This window comes from Otolemur garnettii, unplaced genomic scaffold (genome assembly GCF_000181295.1).
Source record: "Otolemur garnettii isolate 467f Iridium unplaced genomic scaffold, OtoGar3 scaffold00225, whole genome shotgun sequence".
In the NCBI taxonomy this organism is placed as follows: domain Eukaryota; kingdom Metazoa; phylum Chordata; class Mammalia; order Primates; family Galagidae; genus Otolemur; species Otolemur garnettii.
The window spans coordinates 992,057-1,015,293 of NW_003852620.1; the positions used below are offsets into that span (position 1 = coordinate 992,057).

At 47.5% G+C, this 23,237-nt stretch overlaps 1 protein-coding gene across 1 annotated transcript; it reads right to left on the reverse strand.

Moving 5' to 3' along the window:
- Positions 1 to 16,666: 16,666 nt before the first annotated feature.
- Positions 16,667 to 22,716, reverse strand: SLC22A17 (solute carrier family 22 member 17). The gene is made up of 9 exons (XM_012812851.2): positions 22,213 to 22,716; positions 22,017 to 22,120; positions 19,604 to 19,758; positions 18,839 to 18,879; positions 18,502 to 18,647; positions 18,230 to 18,335; positions 17,852 to 18,069; positions 17,443 to 17,554; positions 16,667 to 17,300 (listed from the first exon to the last, which is right to left on the reverse strand). Exons 4-9 carry the CDS (start codon positions 18,874 to 18,876, stop codon positions 17,012 to 17,014), a joined length of 909 nt encoding a protein of 302 aa, XP_012668305.1. The 5' UTR covers positions 18,877 to 18,879; positions 19,604 to 19,758; positions 22,017 to 22,120; positions 22,213 to 22,716; the 3' UTR covers positions 16,667 to 17,011.
- Between the last annotated feature and the right edge of the window lie 521 nt (positions 22,717 to 23,237).

Below are 23,237 nucleotides of genomic sequence, written 5' to 3' on the forward strand. Positions count from 1 at the left end.
TCGCCTGGCCATTTTTTAGTTGCAGCCATCATTGTTGTTTGGCGGGCCTGGGCTGGGGATTCGAACCTGCCACCTTAGATGTATGTGGCTGGCGCCTTAGCCGCTTGAGCCACAGGCGCTGAGCCCAGTGTCTTACTTTGATACCCTTGGTAGAGTGCCATGGCATCACAGCTCACAGTAACCTCTAACTCTTGGGCTTAAGTGATTCTCTTGCCTCAGCCTCCCAAGTAGCTGGGACTACAGGCACCTGCTGCAATGCCTTGCTGTTTTGTTTTGTTTTGTTTTGGTTGCAGTTGTCATTGTTGTTTGGCAGGCCCGGGCTGGATTCGAACCCACCAGCTCCAGTGTATGTGGCTGGCTCCCTTAGCCGAGCTGAGCACAGGCGCTGAGCCACTAATACCTAATTTTATGGCATTTTCATCACCCCCAAAGAAATTCCATACCCATTACCAAGCTTCCAATTAACAGCTCTCCCCAGCCCCTGGTAACTACTGGTCTACTTTCTGTCTGTAGATTTGCTTATTCTGATTGTTTCATATAAATGGAATCATATGATATGTGGCCTTTTGTGTCTGGCTTCTTTTACTTAGCATAATATCTTCAAGGTTCATCCACAGTGTAGCATTTATCACTATTCCTTTTAATAGCTGAGTAATATTTTATTATATAAATATATGACTTTTTTTTTTTTTGAGATAGAGTCTTACTTGGTTGCCCTCAGTAGAGTGCCTTGGCCGGCATCACAGCTCACAGTAACCTCAAACTCTGGGTTCAAGAGAGTCTCTTGCTTCAACGTCCTAAGTAGCTGGGACTACAGACACCCACCACAGTGCCTGGCTATTTTTCAGAGACAGGGTCTCACTCTTGCTCAGGCTGGTCTCAAAATCCTGAGCTCAAGCAATCTACATGCCTCCGCCTCCCAAGTGCTGGGATTATAGGCATGAACCATCGTGCCGGGCACCACATTTTGTTTATATATAATCAACTGATAGACATTTAGGGTGTTTCTTTTTTTTTGGCTATTACAAATAGTGCTGCTGGGCAGTGCCTGTGGCTCAAAGGAGTAGGGTGCCGGCCCCATATGCTGGAGGTGATGGGTTCAAACCCAGTCCTGGTCAAAGAACTGCAAAAAATAAAATAAAATAAAAAATAAAGTCCTTCCAGTCCTTCAGACTTAAAAAAAAAAAAAAAACAACTTCTTAAAACAAAAACAAAAAACAAATAGTGCTGCTATAAACATCTAAGTATAAGTTCCTGGGTCATATGTTGCTATTGTTTAAAAGTTTGTGCCCGATCTCCAACTCATGAGCTTAGGCAATCTACACACCTCGGCCTCCTGGATTGTTAGGATTATAGGTGTGAGCCATCGCACCTGGCTTGAGAAGCTTTTCTTGACTGCCTTCAACAGAGTATATCCTTCTTCTATGGTCTGAATGTTTGTGTCTGTTAAAATTTATGTTTTGTTTGTTTGTTTTGTTTTTTGAGACAGAGTCTCACTATGTCACCCTTGGTAGAGTGCTGTGGCATCATAGCTCACAGCGACCTCAAATTCTTGGGCTAAAGTGATTCTCTTACTTCAGCCTCCTGAGTATCTGGGACTACAGGTGCCCACTACAACACCTGGCCTTTTTTGTTGTTGTTGTCGTCATCATTGGTATTTAGCAGGCCCAGGCTGGTTTTGAACACATCACCCTGGTGTATGTGCTGGCGCACTAGCTGCTGAGCTACAGGTGCCATGATGGTATTAGGAGGTAGGGCCTTTGGAAGGTAACTAGGTCATGAGGTCTCTGGCCTTATAGAAAAGGCTCCAGAGGCTCAGTGCCTATTGCTCAGTAGTTAGGGCTCCAGCCACATACACAGAGGCAGGCGGGTTTGAACCTGGCCTGGGCCTGCTAAACAATGACAACTGCAACAAAAAAAATAGGAGGATATTGTGGTTGGCACCTGTAGTCCCAACTACTTGGGAGGCTGAAGCAAGAGAATTGCTTAAGCCCCAAAGTTGGAGGTTGCTGTGAGCTGTGACACCACAGCACTCTACCGAGGGTGACATAATGAGACTCTGTCTCAAAAAAAAGAAAAAAAAAAAGGCCTCAGAGAGCTATCATTTCCCCTTCCACCATATGAGGAAGCAGCTAAAAGGTGCCATCTCTGAACCAGAAAGTTGGTCTTCACCAGACATGGAAACCTGGTGAAGATTTTGAACTTCGCTGCCTCCAGAACTGCAAGAGATAAATTTCTATTGTTTTTAAGCTGACTAGTCTGTGGTATTTTGTTGTAGCAGCCTGAATAAGCTGCCACAGACTTTTTACATTTCTCTGCATTTTCCATATATGATTATAATTATTTGCCTTACAATCTTCGTGCAGACTGAGCTCTTGCACGTGAAGGCCATGTGTGGCTCTTTCCCCAGACCTAGGGCTATACCCAGACAGTAGTAATTAATCAGTTACAGTTGGTTCCATGATGGCCAAGCTAGGCTGACTGAATGAGAAGGCACAGAAGTGACCTTCATGTCACTTCATATAATTTTTTAAGATTAAAAACATACTCTGCGTATCCTTTTAATTTTTCCCCTCAGTAGTCCATGTGGTTCTTAACTATGAACGTAAAACATTTCTAAAATCCATGTTTCAATCTCTTCAAGAAAAATAGTCATTTTTCTTACTTGTCTGAAAACTTTCTCCTTCAAGTTTCTGGGGTACCTTCTGAACTTCATGTTAATGGGTGAGTAATGCTTTCTTTCATGGCGTTTAAAAATATTTCCTATCAGCTCAGCGCCTGTGGCTCAAGCGGCTAAGGTGCCAGCCACATACACCTAAGGTAGCAGGTTCGAATCCAGCCCCAGCCCGCCAAACAACAATGACAGCTGCAACCAAAAAATAGCTGGGCATTGTGGCGGGCGCCTGTGGTCCCAGCTACTTGGGAGGCGGAGGCAGGAGACTTGCTTGAGCCCAGGAGTTGGAGGGTGCTGTGAGCTGTGATGCCACGGCACTCTACCCAGGGGGACAGCTTGAGGCTCTGTCTCAAAAGAAAAAAAAAAAAAGAAATATTTCCTATGTGGCATGCCGGAATAATATTAGATAGGCTCTCAGTTCTCAAAATCTGGCTACTCTACTTATCAGACACATACTTTAAATAAGTTACCTGTCCAAGTGTGTCTCCCCATCTGTAAAAGCCTAAAAATAATGACCTTTCATGGGATTATTAATCAGGGTTCAATGAGATCATGTGATTAGTGAATTTTAAAGCAGCCGACAAGATGCCATTGTTTCCACTGCACACATTCACCCTTTCCCCGTACCTGTGGGTTGCTTGGGGATGAAGGGTCGTATCTTCTACTGTGCTTCACTGATGCTTCTCGCATGCTTCCATTTCCTTGGCCTTTACCTCTTTGATTGAAATCAGAGAATCTTGCTCACTTTTGCCTACCCTTTAGGCAGGAGCTGCTCTAGCTTTCTGATTATGTTTGCTTTTCTTTCTTAACCCTTCTCTCAGTGCTGATGCAGAGTGGGTTTATTGAAATGCCACTTTGACATCATTTCTCACAGAGAGTATTGGGCTGGGCAGTGCCATTTCTTTTTCTTTCTTTTTTTTGTGGGGGGACAGAGTCTCAAGCTGTCATCCTAGGTAGAGTACCATGGCGTCCCAGCTCACAGCAACCTCAAACTCTTGGGCTTAAGCGATTCTCTTGCCTCAGCCTCCCAAGTAACTGGGACTACAAGCACCTGCCACAACACCTGGCCATTTTTTTTTGCAGTTGGCATTGTTGCTTTAGCTGGCCCCGGGCTGAGTTCGAACTAGCCTCAGGGTATGTGGCTGGCGGCCTACCCACTGAGCTATGGGCGCCGCCAATAATAGAGTTTTCTTTTCTACCATCTTGTTGGTTCCCATCAAATCTCTAGAGGTAGATAGTGAAGAGTATGATCTTGGGTTTTATCTTTGGCTATCCGAAGCTAAAAAGTCAACACTGGAGTCAATTAAAGTCCCATGGACGTGGTTCTACAGAACGTGTGCTGCAGAATATGTTACGGTAAAGGAAGTGGAACGAGGTGCAAAGCTGGTAGAAGCTTCCAGAAGACCTGAATATGAGTCCTGGCTCTGCCAGTTAGTGACAAACACCTTAATTTCTCTCATTTTCCATCTCTCCTCAGCAGTAAAACAGGGATAAAAGTAATCATAGCTGTATCAGAGATCTGTGACGATTAAATGAGAAAGGACCTTATGAGTCCTCTGGTAACATCATGATTATTGTTGAGATCCAAGTAGGGTGACTTAGTTCATAGAGCTCTGGGCCTCAGACACGGCTTGGCAGAGGGGAAGGAGAAGGGAACACTAGCCATGCAGGATTCTGAGGGTGGTAGCCTCTCTGTTCTGGAAGGGACTGGCCTTAAGACTTTCAGTGCCCTAAGAATCCCTTTCTCCAGGACCACTCTTCCAAGAAAACTCACCCTTTCCTGCCTCCAGGAATTTACTCTTCCTGTGCCCTTTACCAGGAGTCAAAAGCAAGAGCACTAGATGAGGCCTCTGCCTGTCTGAAGGGCCCTTGCCTCAGGGCATCCTGCCTTTCTGAGTGTCTTCTCATCTCCTTCAAGAAGCAGCCTCTTGGCTCCGTGTCTACGGCTCAAGTGGCTAAGGTGCCAGCCACATACATCTGAGTTGGTGGGTTTGAATCCAGCCCGGGCCCGCCAAACAATGACAGCTGAAACCAAAAAATAGCTGGGCATTGTGGTGGGCACCTGTAGTCCCAGGTACTTGGGAGGTGGAGGCAGGAGAATTGCTTGAGCCTAGGAGTTACCCAGGGCAACAGCTTGAGGCTCTGTCTCCAAAAAAAAAAAAAAAGCAGCCTCTTTCTTTTTTTTCTTTATTGAGACAGAGTCTTACTTTGTTGCCTTCGGGAGAGTACCATGGTGTCATAGCCCATAGCAACCTCAAACTCTAAGGCTCAAGTGATTCTCTTGCCTCAACCTCCCAAGTGGCTGGGACTAGAGGAGCCTGCCACAGTGCCCGGCTATTTTTAGAGACAAGGTCTTGCTCTGGCTCAGGCTGCTCTCAAACTTGAGAGCTCAGGTGATCCTGGGCTCCCAGTGGGCTAGGATTACAGGGGTAAGCCACTGCACCTGGCCTAGAAGCAGCCTCTTGGTGCTCCAAACCACTGGCCTCTTTCTCTTCATTAATATTCCTATTGTTAGATGGACTTTAAGCTCCTTGAACGATGGCTTATACCCTAAGTATCCAGGATGGTCCTAGTCTGTAAATCCCTCACAGGAAACACTTGCTGAAAGAATGAACAAATTATTACTCAATAACTTTTTGAACATCTACTATGAGTCAGGCACTGATGTTTCAAAGCTGAGTAAGACACTCTTCCTGCCCTCAAGCAGCTTACCATCTACTGGGGTAATTTAAGGGACACTAAGAAGACATTATCTTGTTTAATCCTCATAGCAAACCTTGACAAAAGTGGGAATCTATGAAATTTGCCCACATTGATGAAGCCAGGCTAGGGGTGATATGAGCGGTAGGCCTTGGCATGGAGACAGAGGTCCTAGTTTCCGACTGCCTCTTCTCAGGGGTAGCAAGGGAAGTGCTCCCAGGTTAGGAGTTGGGAAGGTGGCCACAGTGTGCATCAATGAGTATCTCTAGCTCTGGGATCTAATCATGTCTCAGCTTTGTCCTTTATTAACTTCATAACCATGGACACGTTAGTGAGGTTCTCTGAGCATCCATTTTCTCATCTGTAACAGGGTAGTAATACTGTGGGGGGGGGGCTCTAGTTGCACTTCTGCTCACATTGCTCACATTTTGCTTTCCCTCTCCTCAGTTGACAGTAACAGGCAGGCCGGAGGTGTATTACTCCAGCTAGCCAGTCATATGCTCTCTGGAAATAAATCTTCAGTTGGGGTGACCCAAAGATGGAATCCACTGGAGTTCATGAGACTACCCTTACAAACTGTTGAAGGGATACAACATGAGAACTAGTGTAAGGGCCCCAAAACTCTGTAAAGAAATAGGCTTAACTAAAATAATGTTAATCATCAACTGCTGTCTCCTTGTTTACTTTATAATAGTTAGTCATTGTCCCCTACTTGCTTCTAGCTAGTGGAAACAGCTGGAAGGTTATAAAGATTCCTAACTTTTTCCATATAGCTGGTAGTTGTAAAGTTCCTTTACTTTTCTCTGTAGATAACATCACCTTTTGGAACCCTAAAGGTAGTTTCTAAGATGTCTTCCAGGCCCTGCATTCCAGTGGATTGACTAACCCACCCAGACCAGGCACATACTAAGAAACCAACTCAGCTGGAATCATGTCCCCAGGAGCTGAAGCAGAACAAGACGATGATTTATAGACACCTATGATTTTGCCCCAAACTTAGCCAATTAGCAAAACTAGTTACCTAATCCCCCTGGCTGTCAAACTATCCTTAAAAACCCTGTCTTCCCAATTCTCAGAGAGGTGAATTTGAGAAATTTCTCCCATCTCCCTGCTTAGCGCTACGTAGAATAAACTCTTTCTCTGCTGTAAACCTGCTGTCTGTGGATCTTGGCTTTCACTTGGGCAGTGGGCAGATGGACCTGGCTGGGCTCATCTGGGATCACCCACAAGGGCACCTTCTTGTGGCTTGAAGGGCTCTTACTGGCAGGGCAGATCCAGGTGTGCCCCAGTGGTTGCTCAGTTGTTTTGGACTGAGGGTGATCTCTGAAGCCATCCCTACTAGTGGAACACTGTTGACCTGTGGTACTTGGACCTGTTGCCAGTAGAGAAGCAGTTTCTGGTACTGGAAGACATCTTTGGCACCCCCATATTCTTCCTCCGGATTGATTGGTGAGTTTTGGTTAGCTTTTCCTATATCATAGGAAGGGTCTTGTTTCAGGGGAATTTTCCCCCATTAGATGCAGAGTGGGGGGGTGTTTTGATTTGAAATTTTGGGTTGACTCCCCTTGAAAGGCCGTTTGTCTGCATCTCTGTGTTTGTATGATCCAGGCTACTTTGATCATTCCTCCCTTTTCATGTCCCTATGCCTCCCCCTCAGGGCTATAACTTTGGGATAGTAAAGGGTTTCTCTACTGGGGTCATGGAACTTTGTATAACAACATTGGGTGCGCATGTTCTGAGATTTTGCTGAGACTCACTTTGGGAGGGTTATCTAAGGCACTCAGCAGGAGGGAAGCTCTTTGATTATTATTATTATTATCGTTATTTTGAGACAAAGTCTCATACATTGTCCTGGCTAGAGTGCCGTGGCATCACAGCTCACAGCAACCTCAAACTCTTGGGCTTAAGCGATTCTATTGCCTCATCTTCCTAAGTAGCTAGGACTACAGGTGCCTGCCACAATGTCTGGCTATTTTATTTATTGTTGTTGTTGCAGTTGTCATTGTTGTTTTAGCTGGTCTGGGCTGGGTTTGAACCCACCAGCCTTGGTGTATGTGGTCAGCACCCTACCCACTGAGCTACGGGTGCCGTCTGAGGCTCCTTGATTAATTTTGTCGGGCTGTGTTTGTGCCTATTGTACATTTGCTTATTTGTATTTATCAAAAGATCAGAACCAAAAAAAATATGTAACAATTACATGGCTAGCCTTAAAAATTCTCTTGGCAGAATTGAAGAACAGATATTTGGTTCTGTTCTCTGATTCAGAGATAAGAATCCTTTGAAGAAGCCAGGCATGGTGGCTCCTTAGCACTTTGGGAGGCTGAGGCAGGTGGATTGCTTGAACTCGAGAGCTTGCGACCAGCTTGAGCAAGAGTGAGAACCCACCTGTACTAAAAATAGAAAAATTAGCTGTTGTGGTGGTGAGCACCTATAGTCCCAGCTACTCAAGAGGCTAAGGCAGGAGGATCACTTGAGCCCAAGAGTTTGAGGTTGTTGTGAGCTATGAGGAATCCATGGTACTCCACCAGGAAGACAGAAAGAGACTCTGTTTCAAAACAAAATCCTTTGAACACTACCATGGTAGGAATAATGGCAGAGGCCAGTTTGCCTCCTAGGCTAATGGTTAAAGCTCTGTTCTTTCCTCTCAGTGTCCTACAGTTAATCAGCCAGGGAATGAGCTTGTTCTGGTGAGGTATTTGAGTAACCTAAGGTGGTTTTGTTGATTCTCTTTACTTCAGCACACAGCTTTTGATTTCCTATACGTCGTGGGCTTTTAAATATATTTGTATGTAATCCCAACATAGGTGAGGTATTCAAGCATCTGTAATCCTAATATTCTGGGAGACTGAGGTGGGCGGATTGCCTGAGCTCATGAGTGAGGCAGACTGAGACCTGTCTCTAAAAAAATAGCTGGACATTGTGGTGGGCACCTTGTAATCCCAGCTATTGGGGAGGCTGAGGCAAGAGGATCCCTTGAGCCCAAGAGTTTGAGGTTGCTGTGAGCTATGACAACACGGCACTCTACCAAGGGCAACAAAAGTGAAACTCTGTCTCAAAAAAAAAAAAAAAAAGAGTACTTTGGTTAAAATGTCTGAAAGGGGAAATTTCAGCTGTCTGTCCCAGCTAGGGTCTACTCTGTTTGCTCTCACCCCTCTCACCTGAATCTGAACTATACTGTCTATGAATTGTCTTTAACCATGTGGCAATGCTGTAGTCTCTGTGAACTTGTTCTATTTCAGATGCCCGATCCACAGGTTGTTTTTGCTCCATTAAAGCCTGTTAAATTTAATTTGTCAAAGGTGGATACTCTTGAAGAGACCCCACAGACACTGTATGGACAAGCGCGGTACCTGCCAGGTTGTGCCCATTACTGGGGCTTATGGCTAAGTCATCTCTCAGATTGTGAAAAATTCCTGTTTAGGTTCTCCAAGTTTGCTTGAAAAAATTGCTGATCTTAGCTGGTTTGAAAGTTGAAGAAAAACTTCACTAAGTCTGGAATCAGATTAGATCTGATTAGTAAGCGGTTTAGCAATCCTCCTGCCTCAGCCTCCCAAAGTGCTAGAATTGCAGGCATGAGCCGCTACTCTTGGTCTTTAATTGGATATCTTGAAATTCCTTCATAAATGAATTTATGTCTATAAAGGAAATTTTTGTATATAAGAGTGTCTGAGAAAAGGGACTCATAGACACTCTTGTTACAGTTCTAAATTCACGACAAGTCTCACCTTTGTTTAGGTTCCCTTTCCCGGCCACTTCATCTTAACTAGAGCTTTCCATAAAAAATTTCCCTTTGGTATGATGGTATAATATTTAGGCCTCAAGTCTTAGTTATTTTTTCAGTACTTTTTTTTTTTTTGAGACAGAGTCTCAAGCTGTCACTCTGGGTAAAGCTGTGGCGTCATAGCTCACAGCAATCTCCAACTCTTGGGCTCAAGTGATCCTTGTGCTTCAGTTTTTCTATCTTTAGTAGAGACTGGATCTTGCTTTTTGCTCAGGCTGGTCTAGAACTCCTGAACTCAAGCAATCCACCTGTCTTGGCCTCCAAGAGTGCAAGGATTACAGGCATGAGCCACCGCACCAGGCCCAGTTCTGTACTTTTAAAATATAAATCCTTTGCCTTGTTACACCTAGGAGTCATCTTTTCAGAAGGCAAATTATTGCCTAACTAACAATTGCTTAGGGCAATAGGCTAGGTAATTAAAAGAATGGTATTCTGAAAATATATATATTTAAAAGCCAGCAAATAAGGGCTGGGCGTGATGGCTCATACCTGTAAGCCTAGCACTTTGGGTAGCCAAGGCAGGTAGATTGAGCTCAGAGTTCAAGACCAGCCTGAGCAAGAGTGAGACCCTGTCTCTAAAAATAGCTGGGTGTGGTGGCAGGCGCCTGTAGTCCCAGCTTACTTGGGAAGCTGAGGCAAGAGAATCGTTTAAGCCCAAGAGTTTGAGATTGCTGTGACACCACGGCACTCTACCAAGGGCACTCTCCCTTGCCCCAGTTTTGCCCCCTGGCTAATGTGGGAGGAATTTGATTCTCCAGTCATCCTATTTTCTGTCTTGAACTCTGCACCTGGTAAATGAATTAAAGACACAGATAAACAGGCCCTGTCCTTTGTAGACAGCCATCTGTAATGGCCATATGAGACTTAGGAGGACCCAGAACAACATTAGAGGTTGTACCTATGTTGTGGTTTTAAACCTCTTTTTAGTAATTTCTTTTCTTTTTTCTTTTTGCGTTTTGGAGACAGTGTCTCAAGCTGTCACTCTGGGTAGAGTGCAATGGCGTCATAGCTCACAGCAACCTCAAACTCTTGGGCTCAAGCAATTCTCTTGCCTCAGCCTCCTAAGTAGGTGAGACTACAGGGGCCTATCACAACCCCCAGAGATATATATATATATATATATATATATTTTTTTTTTTTTTATTTGGCTTTGTTGTTTTAGCAGGCCCAAGCTGGATTCGAACCCGTCAGCCTTGTTGTTTGGGGTCAGCACCCTACCCACTGAGCTCTCTTTTTAGTAATTTAAAATCTTAAAGTCATATTATGTTAAGTTGAAAAGATAATCATAGGGCGGCACCTGGGCTTCAAAGGAGTAGGGTGCTGGCCCCATATGCCGGAGGAGGTGGGTTCAAACCCAGCCCTGTCCAAAAACCGCAAAAAAAATAAAAAAGATAATCATAAAGTATCTGAATCATTTGTAAGATTAAAATACTAAAGCATTAATCGTTAAATGTACGTTTGAGATTGTATACCCTGACATCTTGTTTTTATACGATATAGAAAACTAAATATATTTAGGTGTGCTAATAACAATTGGGGACTGAGAATAATTCAAAGTTACTTTAACTTCCTAGGTTCTTCGAAGAGTTGACATTTTGATTATTATATGTAATTTAAACTACTAGAGTAATCTAAACTACTAGGTAAGAAAGAAACAATTCTGATAACCACATAAGAAAGGAAGATATAGAAAGATTAATAGTTTTATTAAAAAAGATAATCTTTCCTAATTTATCATTTTTGTTTGTTTGTTTGAGACAGAGTCTCATTTTGTCACCCTTGGTAGAGTGCCGGGCATTATAGCTCACAGCAACCTCAAACTCCTGGACTCAAACAATCCTTTTGAGTCAGCCTCCCAAGTGGCAGGGACTATAGGCATCTGCCATAATGCCAGCTAATTTTTCATAGAGATAAGTTCTCACTCTTATTCAGGCTGATCTCAGAACTCCTGAGTTCAAGCACCTCTCCCTCCCAGAGTGCCAGGATTACAGGCATGAACCACCAGGTCCAACAACACAGGTGATTATATATATAAATTGTATCAAAGAATAAGATATAATTTTAATAAGAAAAATCACAAAGAAAGCATAAAATGTGTTCTTTTTTTTTTTTTTTTAAGATAGAGTCTCACGTTGTTGCCCTCGGTAGAGCGCTGTGGCGTCAAACCTCAGCACCTCAAACTCTAGGGCTTTTTGTTTTTAATTTTTATTTATTTATTTAGAGACAGAGCCTCAACCTCTGTTGCCCTGGGTAGAGTGCTGTGGCATCACAGCTCACAGCAACCTCCAACTCCTGGGGTCAAGTGATTCTCCTGCCTCCGCCTCCCAAGTATCTGGGATTACAGGCACTTGCCACAATGCCGGGCTATTTTTTGGTTGCAGCCATCATTGTTGTTTGGCGGTCTGGGCTGGATTCGAACCTGCCAGCTCAGGTGTATGTGGCTGGCGCCTTAGCCACTTGAGCCACAGGCGCTGAGCCAAACTCTAGGGCTTAAGCAATTCTCTTGCCTCAGCCTCCCAAGTAGCTGGGACTAGAGGTGCCCACTACAACGCCAGGCTATTTATTTTTTGTTGTAGTTGTTGCAGCTGTCATTGTTGTTTGGCAGACCCAGGCTGGGTTCGAACCCACCAGCCCCAGTGTATGTGCCTGGCGCCTTAGCTGCTGAGCTACAGGCGCCAAGCGCATAAAATGTGTTCTCATTAAATGTACATGTAATTTTGTCTAATCCAGAAGATATTGGTTGATTCAAAATACAGGTTTGAAAAGAGAGTGACAATAAGATGGAAATTGACTAGTGAATAAGGGAGATGTGGAAAGGCAGTGAATATATGTAGAAATATGTTTTGGGGGCTCAGTGCCCGTGGCTCGGTGAGTAGGGCTCCAGCCACAGACACTGAGGCTGGCAGGTTCGAGCCTGGCCTGGGCCTGGTAAACAACAATGACAACCGCCACAAAAAAAGTAACTGGGTGTTGTGGTGGGTGCCTGTATGTAGTCCCAGCTACTTGGGAGGCTGAGGCAAGAGAATGGCTTCAACCTAGGAGTTTGAGGTTGCTGTGAGCTGTAATGCCATGGCACTCTACCAAGGGTGACATAGTAAGACTCTGTCTCAAAAAAATAAAATAAAATAAAATAAAAATAAATAAAGATTGTTTTCCTTTCTTTTTTTTCCTTTTTTTTTTGACAGAATCTCACTTTGTTGCCAGGCTAGAGTGCTGTGGCATTAGCCTAGCTGACAACAATCTCAAGTTACTTTGGGATGTTGAGAAAACAGGAACTTACCCAATGCATATAGGTATCTGATGGCACAGATGATATCTTGGGCTTGACTTGAGAGGTTTTCAAGACTAACCTGATATTCCTTATGAAAATTCCAGCAAAGCCAATTTTATTTATTTGTTTTTTTAGAGACAGAGTCTCATTTTGTTGCCCTCTGTAGAGGTGGTGGTGTCACAGCTCACAGCAACCTCCAGCTCTTGGACTTAGGTGATTCTTTTGCCTCAGCCTCCCGAGTAGCTGGGACTACAAGCATCCACCACAATGCCCAGCTATTTTATTGTTGCCGTTTGGCTGACGCCAGGTTTAAACCCACCACACTAGGTATATGGAACCGGCGCCCTACTCACTGAGCCACAGGGGCCACCCAGGAAAACCAATTTTAAATGGAAAAAAAAAAAGCCTTTAAGAATAATAATTATTCTTACTGCACTTTATGCAAATAATCAGGTCAAACAGAATGAAAGTAAAGTTTATTTTGGCCAGTAAACTGACCATACTATGATTTGTCTTTAATAAAATGGGAAACTAGGCTTGGCACCTGTAGCACAGTGGTTACAGCACCAGTCACATACACCGGAGGTGTCAGGTTTAAACCCAGCCTGGGCCAGCTGAACAACTGCAACAAAAAAATAGCCAGGTGTTGTGGTGGGTGCCTGTAGTCCCAGCTACTTGGGAGGCTGAGGCAAGAGAATAGCTTAAGCCCAAGAGTTTGATGTTGCTGTGAGCTGTGACACCACAGTACTCTACTAAGGGTGACATAGTGAGACTCTGTCTCAAAAAAAAAAAAAGGGAAAATAGGGCCAGGTGCAGTGGCTCGTGCCTGTAATCCCACCACTTTGGGAGGCCAAGGTGGGCTGATTGCCTAAGTTCAGGAGTTTGAGACCAGCCTGAACTATAGAAAGACCCCATTTCTAAAAATAGCCAGGCATTGTGGTAGGTACCTGTAGTTCCAGTTACTTGGGAGACTGAGGCCAGAGAATCACTTGAGCCCAAGAGTTAGAGATTGCTGCGAGCTGTGACGCCAGAGCACTCCACCAGGGTTGATGAAGTGAGACTCTGTCTCGAAAACAAAAACAAAAACAAACAACAACAACAACAACAAAAAGGAAAGTAGAGAGAGAAAAATATGGTTCAAAAATGAAAAACTGAGATCAGGGTGCTGTAGTCCCAGCATTCCAGGGGGCCGAAGTGGGTGGATTGTTTGAGCTCATGAGTTCAAGACCAGCCTGAGCCAAAGAGAGACCTCATCTCTAAAAGTAGCCCAGCATTGTGACAGGCACCTGTAGTCCCAGCTACTTGGGAGGCTGGGGCAAGAGAATCACTTAAGCCCAAGAGTTTGAGGTTGCTGGGTTGCTGTGAGCTGTGACACTACAGCACTCTACCAAGGGTGACAAAATGAGACTGTGTCAAAGAAAAAGAAATAAAAGAAAAACTATGGTTCACCTGTATTAGATTCTAGTCTTTTCTGCAATGCCAGCTAATGAAATAAGACATAGCTATTTATTTATTTATTTAGACAGAGTCTCAAGCTGTTGCCCTAGGTAGAGTGCCATGGCATCATAGCTCATAGTAACCTCCAACTCTTGAGCTCAAGCGATCCTTTTGCTTCAGTTTTTTCTATTTTTAGTGGAGACAGGGTCTCACTCTTGCTCAGGCTGGTCTCGAACTTGTGAACTCAAGCAATCCACCCGCCTCAGCCTCCCACAGTGCTAGGATTATAGGCGTGAGCCACTGTGCCTGGCCAACATAGCTATTTAATTAAACTGATCTGTTCACGGGACTAAGAGACTGGTCCCCAAATATAAAATAATATATTCAGATTTGCTCCGGTATGGGAGCCATTTCCTGCTTCTTAGTCCTAAGGTAACATCTTAGGTTTTAATATGTAAAGTTTTTTTATTTCAAAGGGGAGACTGAAAAAATTAGAAGGAATATTCACCCCCACATGCACTCTTTTGACATATTTTGGGATGACTGCCACAGAAATAACAGGGCAAAGCTTACTGGAAATGCTAGTCCCTATCTACAGAGTATATTACCAAAGGAGACGTGATTAGAAATACGTCTGCAACCCCAAGACTGGTTGCAGAAGAAACTGCAAAAGCCTTAGGGATCAATAAAGATCACCCAACTTGCTAGCCCAGGTACTCCTAGATAATCAGGCAGTGTTAGATTTCCTGTTTTAAGAAGAGGGGTCTGCATAGTATCACATGCTACTTGCTGTACTTCAGAAGTTAAAACCCGAATAAAGCACCACGGCTGGTGGGTTCAAACCCAGCCCAGATGTGCTAAACAACAATGACAACAACAACAACAAAGCCAGGTGTCGTCATGGGCACCTGTAGTCCCAGCTACTTGGGAGGCTGAGGCAAAAGAATCACTTAAGCCCAAGAGTTTGAGGTTGCTGTGAGCTGTGGTGCCACAGCACTCTACCCAGGGTGACAACAAACAAACAAACAAATAGAAAAAATTCTCAACAATCTGTGTGGCTACCAGTAGGTTTTACCAGCTCACACCCAACTAATTTTCAAGAATATTCATTTGGGTTGCCCAGAACTTGATATCAGGTCTACAGAGGCTCTTAAAGCTGGGTATTATCTATCCTGTAGTCCACTGCCCAGTGAATACTATGCTAAGATTGTAAACAAGAATACTGATGTTCTCATCAGGCAAACCTTAGACTTGAAACCCAACACTCGTGGATATTTGCAGGTCACTGCCAAATGGTTTCATTCTCTCTCTCTTTTTTTTAGACAGAGTCTCATTATGTTACCCTCAGTAGAGTGCTATGGTGTCACAACTCACAGCAACCTCCAACTCTTAGACTTAAGTGATTCTCTTGCCTTAGCCTCTCAAGTAGCTGGGACTATAGACGCCTGCCACAAATCCTGGCTATTTTTTGGTTGTAGCTGTCATTGCTGTTTGGCAGGCCTGGGCTGGGTTCAAACCCACCAGCTGCAGTGTGTATGGCTGGCACCCTAGCCACTGAGCTACAGGTGCTGAGCCTGGTTTCATTCTCTTTTACCCTGGGCACAACCCTGACTGCACCCCATCAGCCTGAAGAAGTCAGAGCGGTTGTCAGCCCTTTCCCTTCTTATTTGCCCACACCTCAGGATTGAGGTGGGTAAAAGACCATGGGGGAATTAAAACTGCCCTTACAAATTGATGAAATGATGCAAGGGCCCCCAAACTCTGCTAAAATAATAATAATCAGCCACTGTCCCCTTGTTAACTTGGTAATAGTCACTATCCTGTTTACTTCCAGCTAGTGGTTACATCAGTGGTTCTCAACCTGTGGGTCATGACCCACAGGAACTGTATTAAAGGGTCATGGCATTAGGAAGGTTGAGAACCACTGGATTACATGTATAAAGGTTCTTAACTTTTTCCATATAGTTGGTAGTTGTAAAGATTCTTCACTTTTTTTCCATAGATAACACTGCTGTTTGGAACCCTAAAGGTAGTTTCTAAGATATGTTCCAGGTCCTGCCAGTGGATTGGCTAACCCACACAGACCAGTGGCCCATACCAAGAAACCAACTGAACTGGAATCATTTACCTAGGAGCTGAAGAAAAAAAGATGATTTATAGACACCTATAATTTTGCCCCAAACTTAGCCAATTAGCAAACCTACTTACCTAACCCTCTGCCTGTCAAACTATCCTTAAAAACCCCATCTCCCCAATCCTCAGAGAGGAGAATTTGAGAAATTTCTTGTATCTCCCTGCTTAGTGCTATATGGAATAAACTCTTTTTCTGCTGTAAACCTGCTGTCTGTGGATACTGGCTTTCTCTTTGGCAGTGGGCAGATGAACGTGGCTGGGCAGCAACATTCATTCATCCAGAAACCCTGATAAAAATGTTCCTGCTTCCTGCTCCTTGGACCAGGAGGCCTTTGGCTTCTGCATCTTCCATTCTGTAAGCTCCTACATCTAATAAATTCCCTTTTTGTTTAAGTTCATTAGAGTCAGTTTTTATTGCTTACAACATAAACCCCTAATTGATCCAAACACCTACCTTGCAATTTTGTTGTAAGGACTAAATGATAGGATGTGTGTAAAGCGCCTAACCCAGTCCTGGCAGCATAGCAAGCAGGCAGTAAGTGGCGATAGCTGTCTGTATAAGTTAACGCTCAGGGACCGGCCGAGGGGAAGGGAAATTGTTACTGGTTTGCTTTCCATTGAGAACTCCCCCCAGACAGAAGGACAACAGAAGGGAGGGAAGTGCCAGCTATGATATGCTCATTTATTCAAAATGTCTTTATTGAAACAGAATGATAAAGCAAGAAAGAATGCGGTCTGGGAGGATGTCTTTGGGCACAGGATGGAGCCCAGACCCAGTGGTTACAGTGTGGAGCTCTCTCCCTGTCCCCTGACTCTTGCAGAGGAAGTGAACACAAAGCAGCTGGGAGGAGATGGGGATGGGGACAGCCCTCTGAGCTCTCCTGGGCTGGCGTGAGGTGCCTCTGAGCCTTTTGGGCAGCCCTGCCTTCCTCACTCAGCCTTCCCAATCTCCTTGCCAGGGCCCTAGCCAGCTTTCTGAATGGGCTAGCCTCCCGCCAGGGTGCTCAGAGGCTGCTCAGAGGGCAGGGTTGGGAGTGGCAAGCAGCGGGACGTGGTCACAGCGGTTAGGGGGTGGCTGCCGCAGCAGGGAAGGCCGGCGACACAGCTCCCCATCCCGGAGCACCTCCGGCAGGAGCTTGCGCTTGGTCTCTGGCAGAAGCATAATGCTAAGGATGCAGAGGAGGGCACAGGCTGCCAGTACCACGTGCTGCAGGAAGGCTCCATGGCCCATGTGGAGGCGCTGGGCTGGGCCACTCAGCCCTCCAAGAGCCCCCAGTGCCATAATTAGGCCCAGGCCACGGCCCCTGGGAAAGATGGAAGAGGCAATCAGCTCACAGCTGAGGCCTCACATAGCCCTTCTCCAGCAGCCCTCCCTCCTTCAGCCCTTAAGCCCTGTCCTCAGTGGGAGGCAAGAGGCCGAGGCCTGGCCCTGCCTGCTGCTCTCACCGGACAGTGGTAGGGATAACTTCGGCAGCAAGGAGTGTGCTGAGGATGGCAGCAGCCTGGGAGGAGAAGAGCCCAAGGACAGAGAAAGTAGTGATGGCGGCTTCATTCAGATCTGGAAGACCAACAGGGATGATATGGGTGGAGGTGGGGAGATCATGCCTGGCCTGTCCCCAGTGTCATCTCCTTGGCTCTGATCTCATGGGTCTAGCTGGGTGGGCTCTGGGCATTCACTAACTGACTGGGAGAACAGACAGGGTACATGGCCAGGAAGAGGGTTGTGGAAGATCTGGCCAGGGTCTGGGTCTTGTCTTGGGAGGCCTATGCCAAAAATAATGGCTGAGCCTGTCTGAGGCACCTCTGCTGGAGTTCCCTTGTTGAGCCCACACTGTGGGGGAGGGAGGATGCTCACAATCCCACAGGCCCAGCAAGACCAGGGATGCAATGCCAGTGAGGGTCATTGAGAGAAGAAGGATGCCCCGGCGGCCAAATCGGTCCACAGTGACACCCAGGAAGACGCAGGCCAGGGCTGCGGTGCCGCTGGCCAGCAGGGAGCACAGGTAGAAGTCCGATGGGCTGCCTCCTCCTCCCACGGGCTGGTAGCAGTGGCGGATGGCGTGGGCGATGAAGCTGTGAGAAGGGGTAGGGAAGCAAAGAGCAACATCTGAATCCCCATCTGCAGCCTTCCACAACCCTGGTTGTCTTTTGCAGGGGTCCTTGGACCTTGCCCACCCAGCCATCCCCCATCCCAGCCACTGGCCTGGCCCTCAGCTCAGACACCCAGGCTCACTTGGTGAAGCCCAGGATAAGCAGATTTTTCCAGATGTTGCGGTAGTTGAGGAGGGAAGTGAAGGAAAAGGAGGATGTTGCAGGGAGAGGGCAGGTGTTCTCCAGGTCTTTAGGAGAGAGAGAGGGGAGCTGTCTGTTAGAAGGAACAACTGGGAATCCAGGAGCCTCCCACGGGGTGGTGGGGTCCCTGAGAACAAGGCACAGCTACAACCATGCAGAGGGTACCAGTGCATGTGTATGTGAGGCGTCGCTCACAGGGACCTTGTCTCTCACCCTGCAGGGCTTCCTGGGCCTCTTCCCCCAGCATCTGCCCGTGGGGGCGGTTCCGCTCAGCCAAGATCCTCAGCACAGACTGAGCCTCCTCAATTTGGCGCTTCACAATCAGCCACCGGGCAGACTCCAGAAACAGACCAGGCCAGCTGGGGGCAGGGTGGTGGGGGGACATTGTGAAGCCTCCCCTCTCCTGATCTAGGATGGGAAACTCCCACCTCTGAAGGACTGGGGCTGGGGCAGACTCAGGGATAGTTGGAGAGAGGAGGGTCTCTGGGCTAGAACTAGGTTGGAGGTAGAGATGGGAATTGTTAAATGATAGGTAAAGGGCAATACTGACCCATAAAACAGGAAGAGGATGCAGGGAGCGGTGATCATTCGCTGCAGAAATCGCCAGTCCTTAGAGACAAGGGCCAGGCCCAGGAACAGGAAGTGCCCCCCCACCCCCACCAACTCCCCTGCCAGGGCCACCCGAAGCCTCTGAGTTGGGTCGCATAGCTCCAGGCCTGGAGATACAGCAGGGATGGAGGTAGGAGAGAAAGGCCAGGGAGGAAGAAGGCATGAGAGAGAAAAGAGAGGGAGGAGAAGGAGAGAGAGAAGGTCAGACCCTGAATGGAAGCTGCAGCCACTGCCTACCACAGACTAACCTCTGGGTGGCAAGGAGCAGAGAGATTGTTCAGTCCTCTCTTCTCTCCTGCTCAAACCTAGGAGGGCTCTAGGGTCAGAGTCTCTGGTGGGTGTTCAGCATTCACAGTTTATAGGCCTCTTATTTTGACCTTCATGTCAACCTTTGTCCAAGGTCACATAGCTAGTCAGGATTTCATCTTCTAAATCAGTTGCTATTTCCTGACAGCAGTAAATCCAGGGCAAGAAAGACTTTAAAGATTTAGAGATTGTGTGTATGTTGGGGGGACAGGTGTGGAGAGAAGCAGAACCCCTTGATCTTCAAAAGCCTAAGCAGAAGGACAGCAGAGATTCTAGGCAGGTGAAATTTGGGGCTGAAGAAGGGACTAAGGGGAGTCTAGAGGGCAGTGGGAATATTCTGGTGATGCAGACAGGAAGGTATGAGAACCAGGGGAGGGACTACAGAGAGGGGGCCACTTACGCATCAGGTAGACACCCAGGTCAACGCCTGCCAGAAGAAAGCCCAGGAGGAATCGGAGGGCCATGACACCTGTGGAGGAGCCTGCAGCAGCCCCTCCCACTCCACAGGGGCCCACCAGCCCCAAGGTCAGCAGCACAATCCCACGACGGCCAAACCTGGAAAGTGGGCAGGGTTTCTGGTCACCCAGACTCCCTGGAGGAGTTGCTGAGTGGGATCCAGAGGCTAGAGAAGATGAGAAGGATGGGGATTGTAGGTAGATGAGTCTGGCTAGTGGATACTAGTATACAGCTATGGTACTATCTGGGGTGGCACCCTTGACTCTTAAGGATAGGGCTGTTGGTCAGAGATTAGGGCACTTGTCCATAGATGTGAGATCACCCATCAGAGTGGATGGGATTTGGGACTGTTGATCCCTAGGAACTGAGCTACTGGCTAGTGTGGATGGAGCTTGTCTTGATCAGACTGGTCAGAGGAGATGGCAGTACTGATATAGGGGGTTAGAGCTATCAATCTCTAGGTAAAGCCACGGGCCTCTTGTGCATGGGGATAGTACTGGTCAGTGAAGATGTAGCTGTTGATACTAGGGGACTGAAGAGTTGGTTTTGGGGATGACACCATTGTTCCATGGAATTGGGACATAGGACTATTGATGGTCAGTAGGGATGGATACTAGTGGAATACTGGTGGGAGATGGAGCTCCTAATTCATGAGAATGGGTCTCTTAATCCCTGGGTTAGGTCTATTGATCAGTGGGGATGAACCTATTAATCCCTGAGGATAATAAGGATGGGGTCACAGAACAGGCAAGATGAGACTATTGGTCAGTGAAGATGGTCAGTAACTATAAGTTACTGAGGACAGGGCTATTGATCCTTGGCTATTGATTGCTGGGGATAAGACCACTGATTTGTGGAGATGAACAGTGAAGGCCCTTGGTCACTTGAAAGGGAGTGAGGCTATTGACCCCATGGGGCAGGGCATTATTTCATGAAGACAGGCCTCTTTTTTTTTTTTTTTTTTGAGGCAGAGCCTCAAGCTGTAGCCCTGGGTAGAGTGCTGCGGCATCACAGCTCACAACAACCTCAAACTCTTGGGCTTAAGCAATTCTCTTTCCTCAGCCTCCTAAGTAGCTGGGACAGGCCTCCTGATTAATGTGGTAAACGCTACTGGTATTAGGAGACTGAATTATTGATCTTTGGGGATTAGGCTGTTGTTTCATTGGAATGAGGCTACTGGTCTGTGGAAGTGAGGCCATTGGTTCATGGAGATGGGCTATTAACCTGTGGGTTTAGTTAGGATCACTGGCCCACAGAGGTGTGTGACTGCTGGGCAGTGAGGATGGGTAGTGATTTTAAGAAACTGGACTACTGAATTTGGGGATGCCTTTGATCCATGGAAAGTGATCCTGCTAATCTATTTGGAGGGACTGTAGATCAGTGGGGATGAGTCTAATAATCTGTGGGGATGGTCAGTGTAGATGAAGCATCTGGTTGGTGGTGATGGTGTTCAGAATCAGAGATGGGATTCTTGATCTGGAGGAAGATTTCTGATCTGCTGGGTACTCAGCTGGGGTATGAAGAGAGGATGGCATAGCCCCCTTGTGTACCAGCCCTTACACTGTTGGTGGGGCTAGACTATGGATCTTTGAAGATGAGGCCATTGGTTCATGAAAGTGGGGATTTTGGTCTGAGAGGACTGGAGAGCCCTGAAGATCCATGAGATGGGACTATTAATCTATCTACGGGCTATTGACTCATGAGGATAGAGTCATTTGGAGGCAGGCATGGGACTATGGTTACTGGGGACTAAGGCAATGTTCTTTGGAGATAGTTACTGACTCATGGGGAAGAGGCTACTTGTCCAAGAAAGTGCTTTATTTGCTTGTAAAATTGAACTACTGGTCAGTGGAAATAGATGTGTTCATATTTAGGGATGCCATATCCATCATTAGGAATGAGGCCACTGAAGTGGAGCTAACAGCTTGTGTGGACTATTAGTGGAACTGAGTCCATTAGTCCATAAAGATGGTGAGGGAGATTGTTAGGGTGATAAGGGCAACAGAGGGAGAGAAAGGACTTTTGCTCTGTGAAGACAGGGTTTTGCTCTGTGGGGATGAGACATAAGACTATTATTTTGGAGACGAGGCCATTGATTCATGGCTGACCGATGAGTGGGAATGGGGCTAGTAGTCCATGGAGATGGAGTCCTTCCCCTGTGTGGAAGAGGTGTGGAAAGAATAGTATTTCTTGATGGGGAGTGAAGTTGAGACAGGGGTAGGTCATTTAATTGGAGTTCAGAGAAGACTGTAGAGTCCAGCGAATCATCTTCAACCTCTTGCAAACACCAGCTGCTTGGGCTGGCTTGCCTAGCACCCCCTCCTTCCTACCAGCCCTGCCCCCACGACAGCCCTCACCTGTCTGCAGGGTAACCCATGAACAGGTAGCCGGAGGCAAAGCCCAAGATGAAGAGGATCTGCTCCAGGATCACCTGCCAGCCCAGGTCACACACCAGATCCCACTGGGGATGTGAGAAGGGTGCAGTAGGCGTGAGGCCCCGCCCTCGCTGCCCTCAGCCGGCTCCCAGACCCACCGCCCTCCTGGCCGCCTCACCTGGCCGATGGCGTTGGTGGTGAGCACCGGCAGGCCATTATAGTCCCAGTCCTTGAGGCAATGGTTGAAGTCCGGCGGGGCGAAACCACTGCACGAGGGGTCCGTACTGGTGGCGACGCGGCTAGCGGCGCTGGCTGCTAGGGCCGCGCTGGCGACACTGACGCCGCTGGCATTGGAGGGCTGTTCCCAGCCAGAGGCGTTGGGAGGGAAGCCCCCGTAGTGGCAATGCAGTGGGGGCGCCAGAGTGAAGATGGGGTCCGAGGCCAAACCCAGAGCCACGAAGAGCACCGGGAGGCAGCAGAGGCCGAGCTGCAGCTGCTGGCCGCCGCCCAGCGCCCCCACCTGGGCAAGCAGCGCCTCAAAGCTGAGGGGGCCTGGGGGCACGGCCAGCGACAGGCTGCTGCCCAGTCCGTCGCCGCCCGCGTCGCCCTCCCCCTCCCGCTCGCGCTCCCGCTCACCCTGCAGCTGCTCCGTGGGCACCGCATCTCCAAGAGTCCCAACCTGCTGGGTGGCGGGGGGAGGAGAGGGTGAAGCGGAGAAAACCGCAGAGCAGGGGAGGGGGCGGCGGGAGCGAGGGCTAGGAAAGCAGTCAGGGGCGGGAGGATGCGCAGGAGGAAATGCCAAGTATTCGGAGTGGGTACAAGGAGAGGATGGCGTAGCCCCCTGGGGCGCCGGCACTTACTCCGTTGGTGCTGGGGGTGATCTCTACAGTGCTGTCGATTTTGCTGCCGCCCCCGCCATTGGGCTCGGGGGTCCCGGTGGCCACCCGGGGAGCCAGCTTGCTGACCGCAGGGGCCCTGCCGGCCCACGCCGAAAGGATGCGCTGTTCTAGGGCCCAGTTGAGTGTCGGGTGCCCGGACACAGAGAGCCCGAAGAGACCCTGCTTTACAGCTCTGCAGCCGCGGGCGCCTCCTTGGTGTCTGCGATCTCTGCGCTGTTTTCCCCTCCCCTTCCTCCAGACTCTCCTCCCCTTCCCACGTCAGCAGAGCCTTCGGTCCAGACTCTTCGTCGGGGAGGGAGGGTAG

Coding starts and splice junctions, on each gene's coding strand:
- SLC22A17 (XM_012812851.2), bottom strand. CDS start 18,876: ATGATCACCGCTCCCTGCATCCTCTTCCTGTTTTATGG. Junction 18,070..18,229: donor CTTATCCTGGGCTTCACCAA/GTGAGCCTGGGT, acceptor CCCTTCTCACAG/CTTCATCGCCCACGCCATCC. Junction 17,301..17,442: donor GTTATCCCTACCACTGTCCG/GTGAGAGCAGCA, acceptor CATCTTTCCCAG/GGGCCGTGGCCTGGGCCTAA.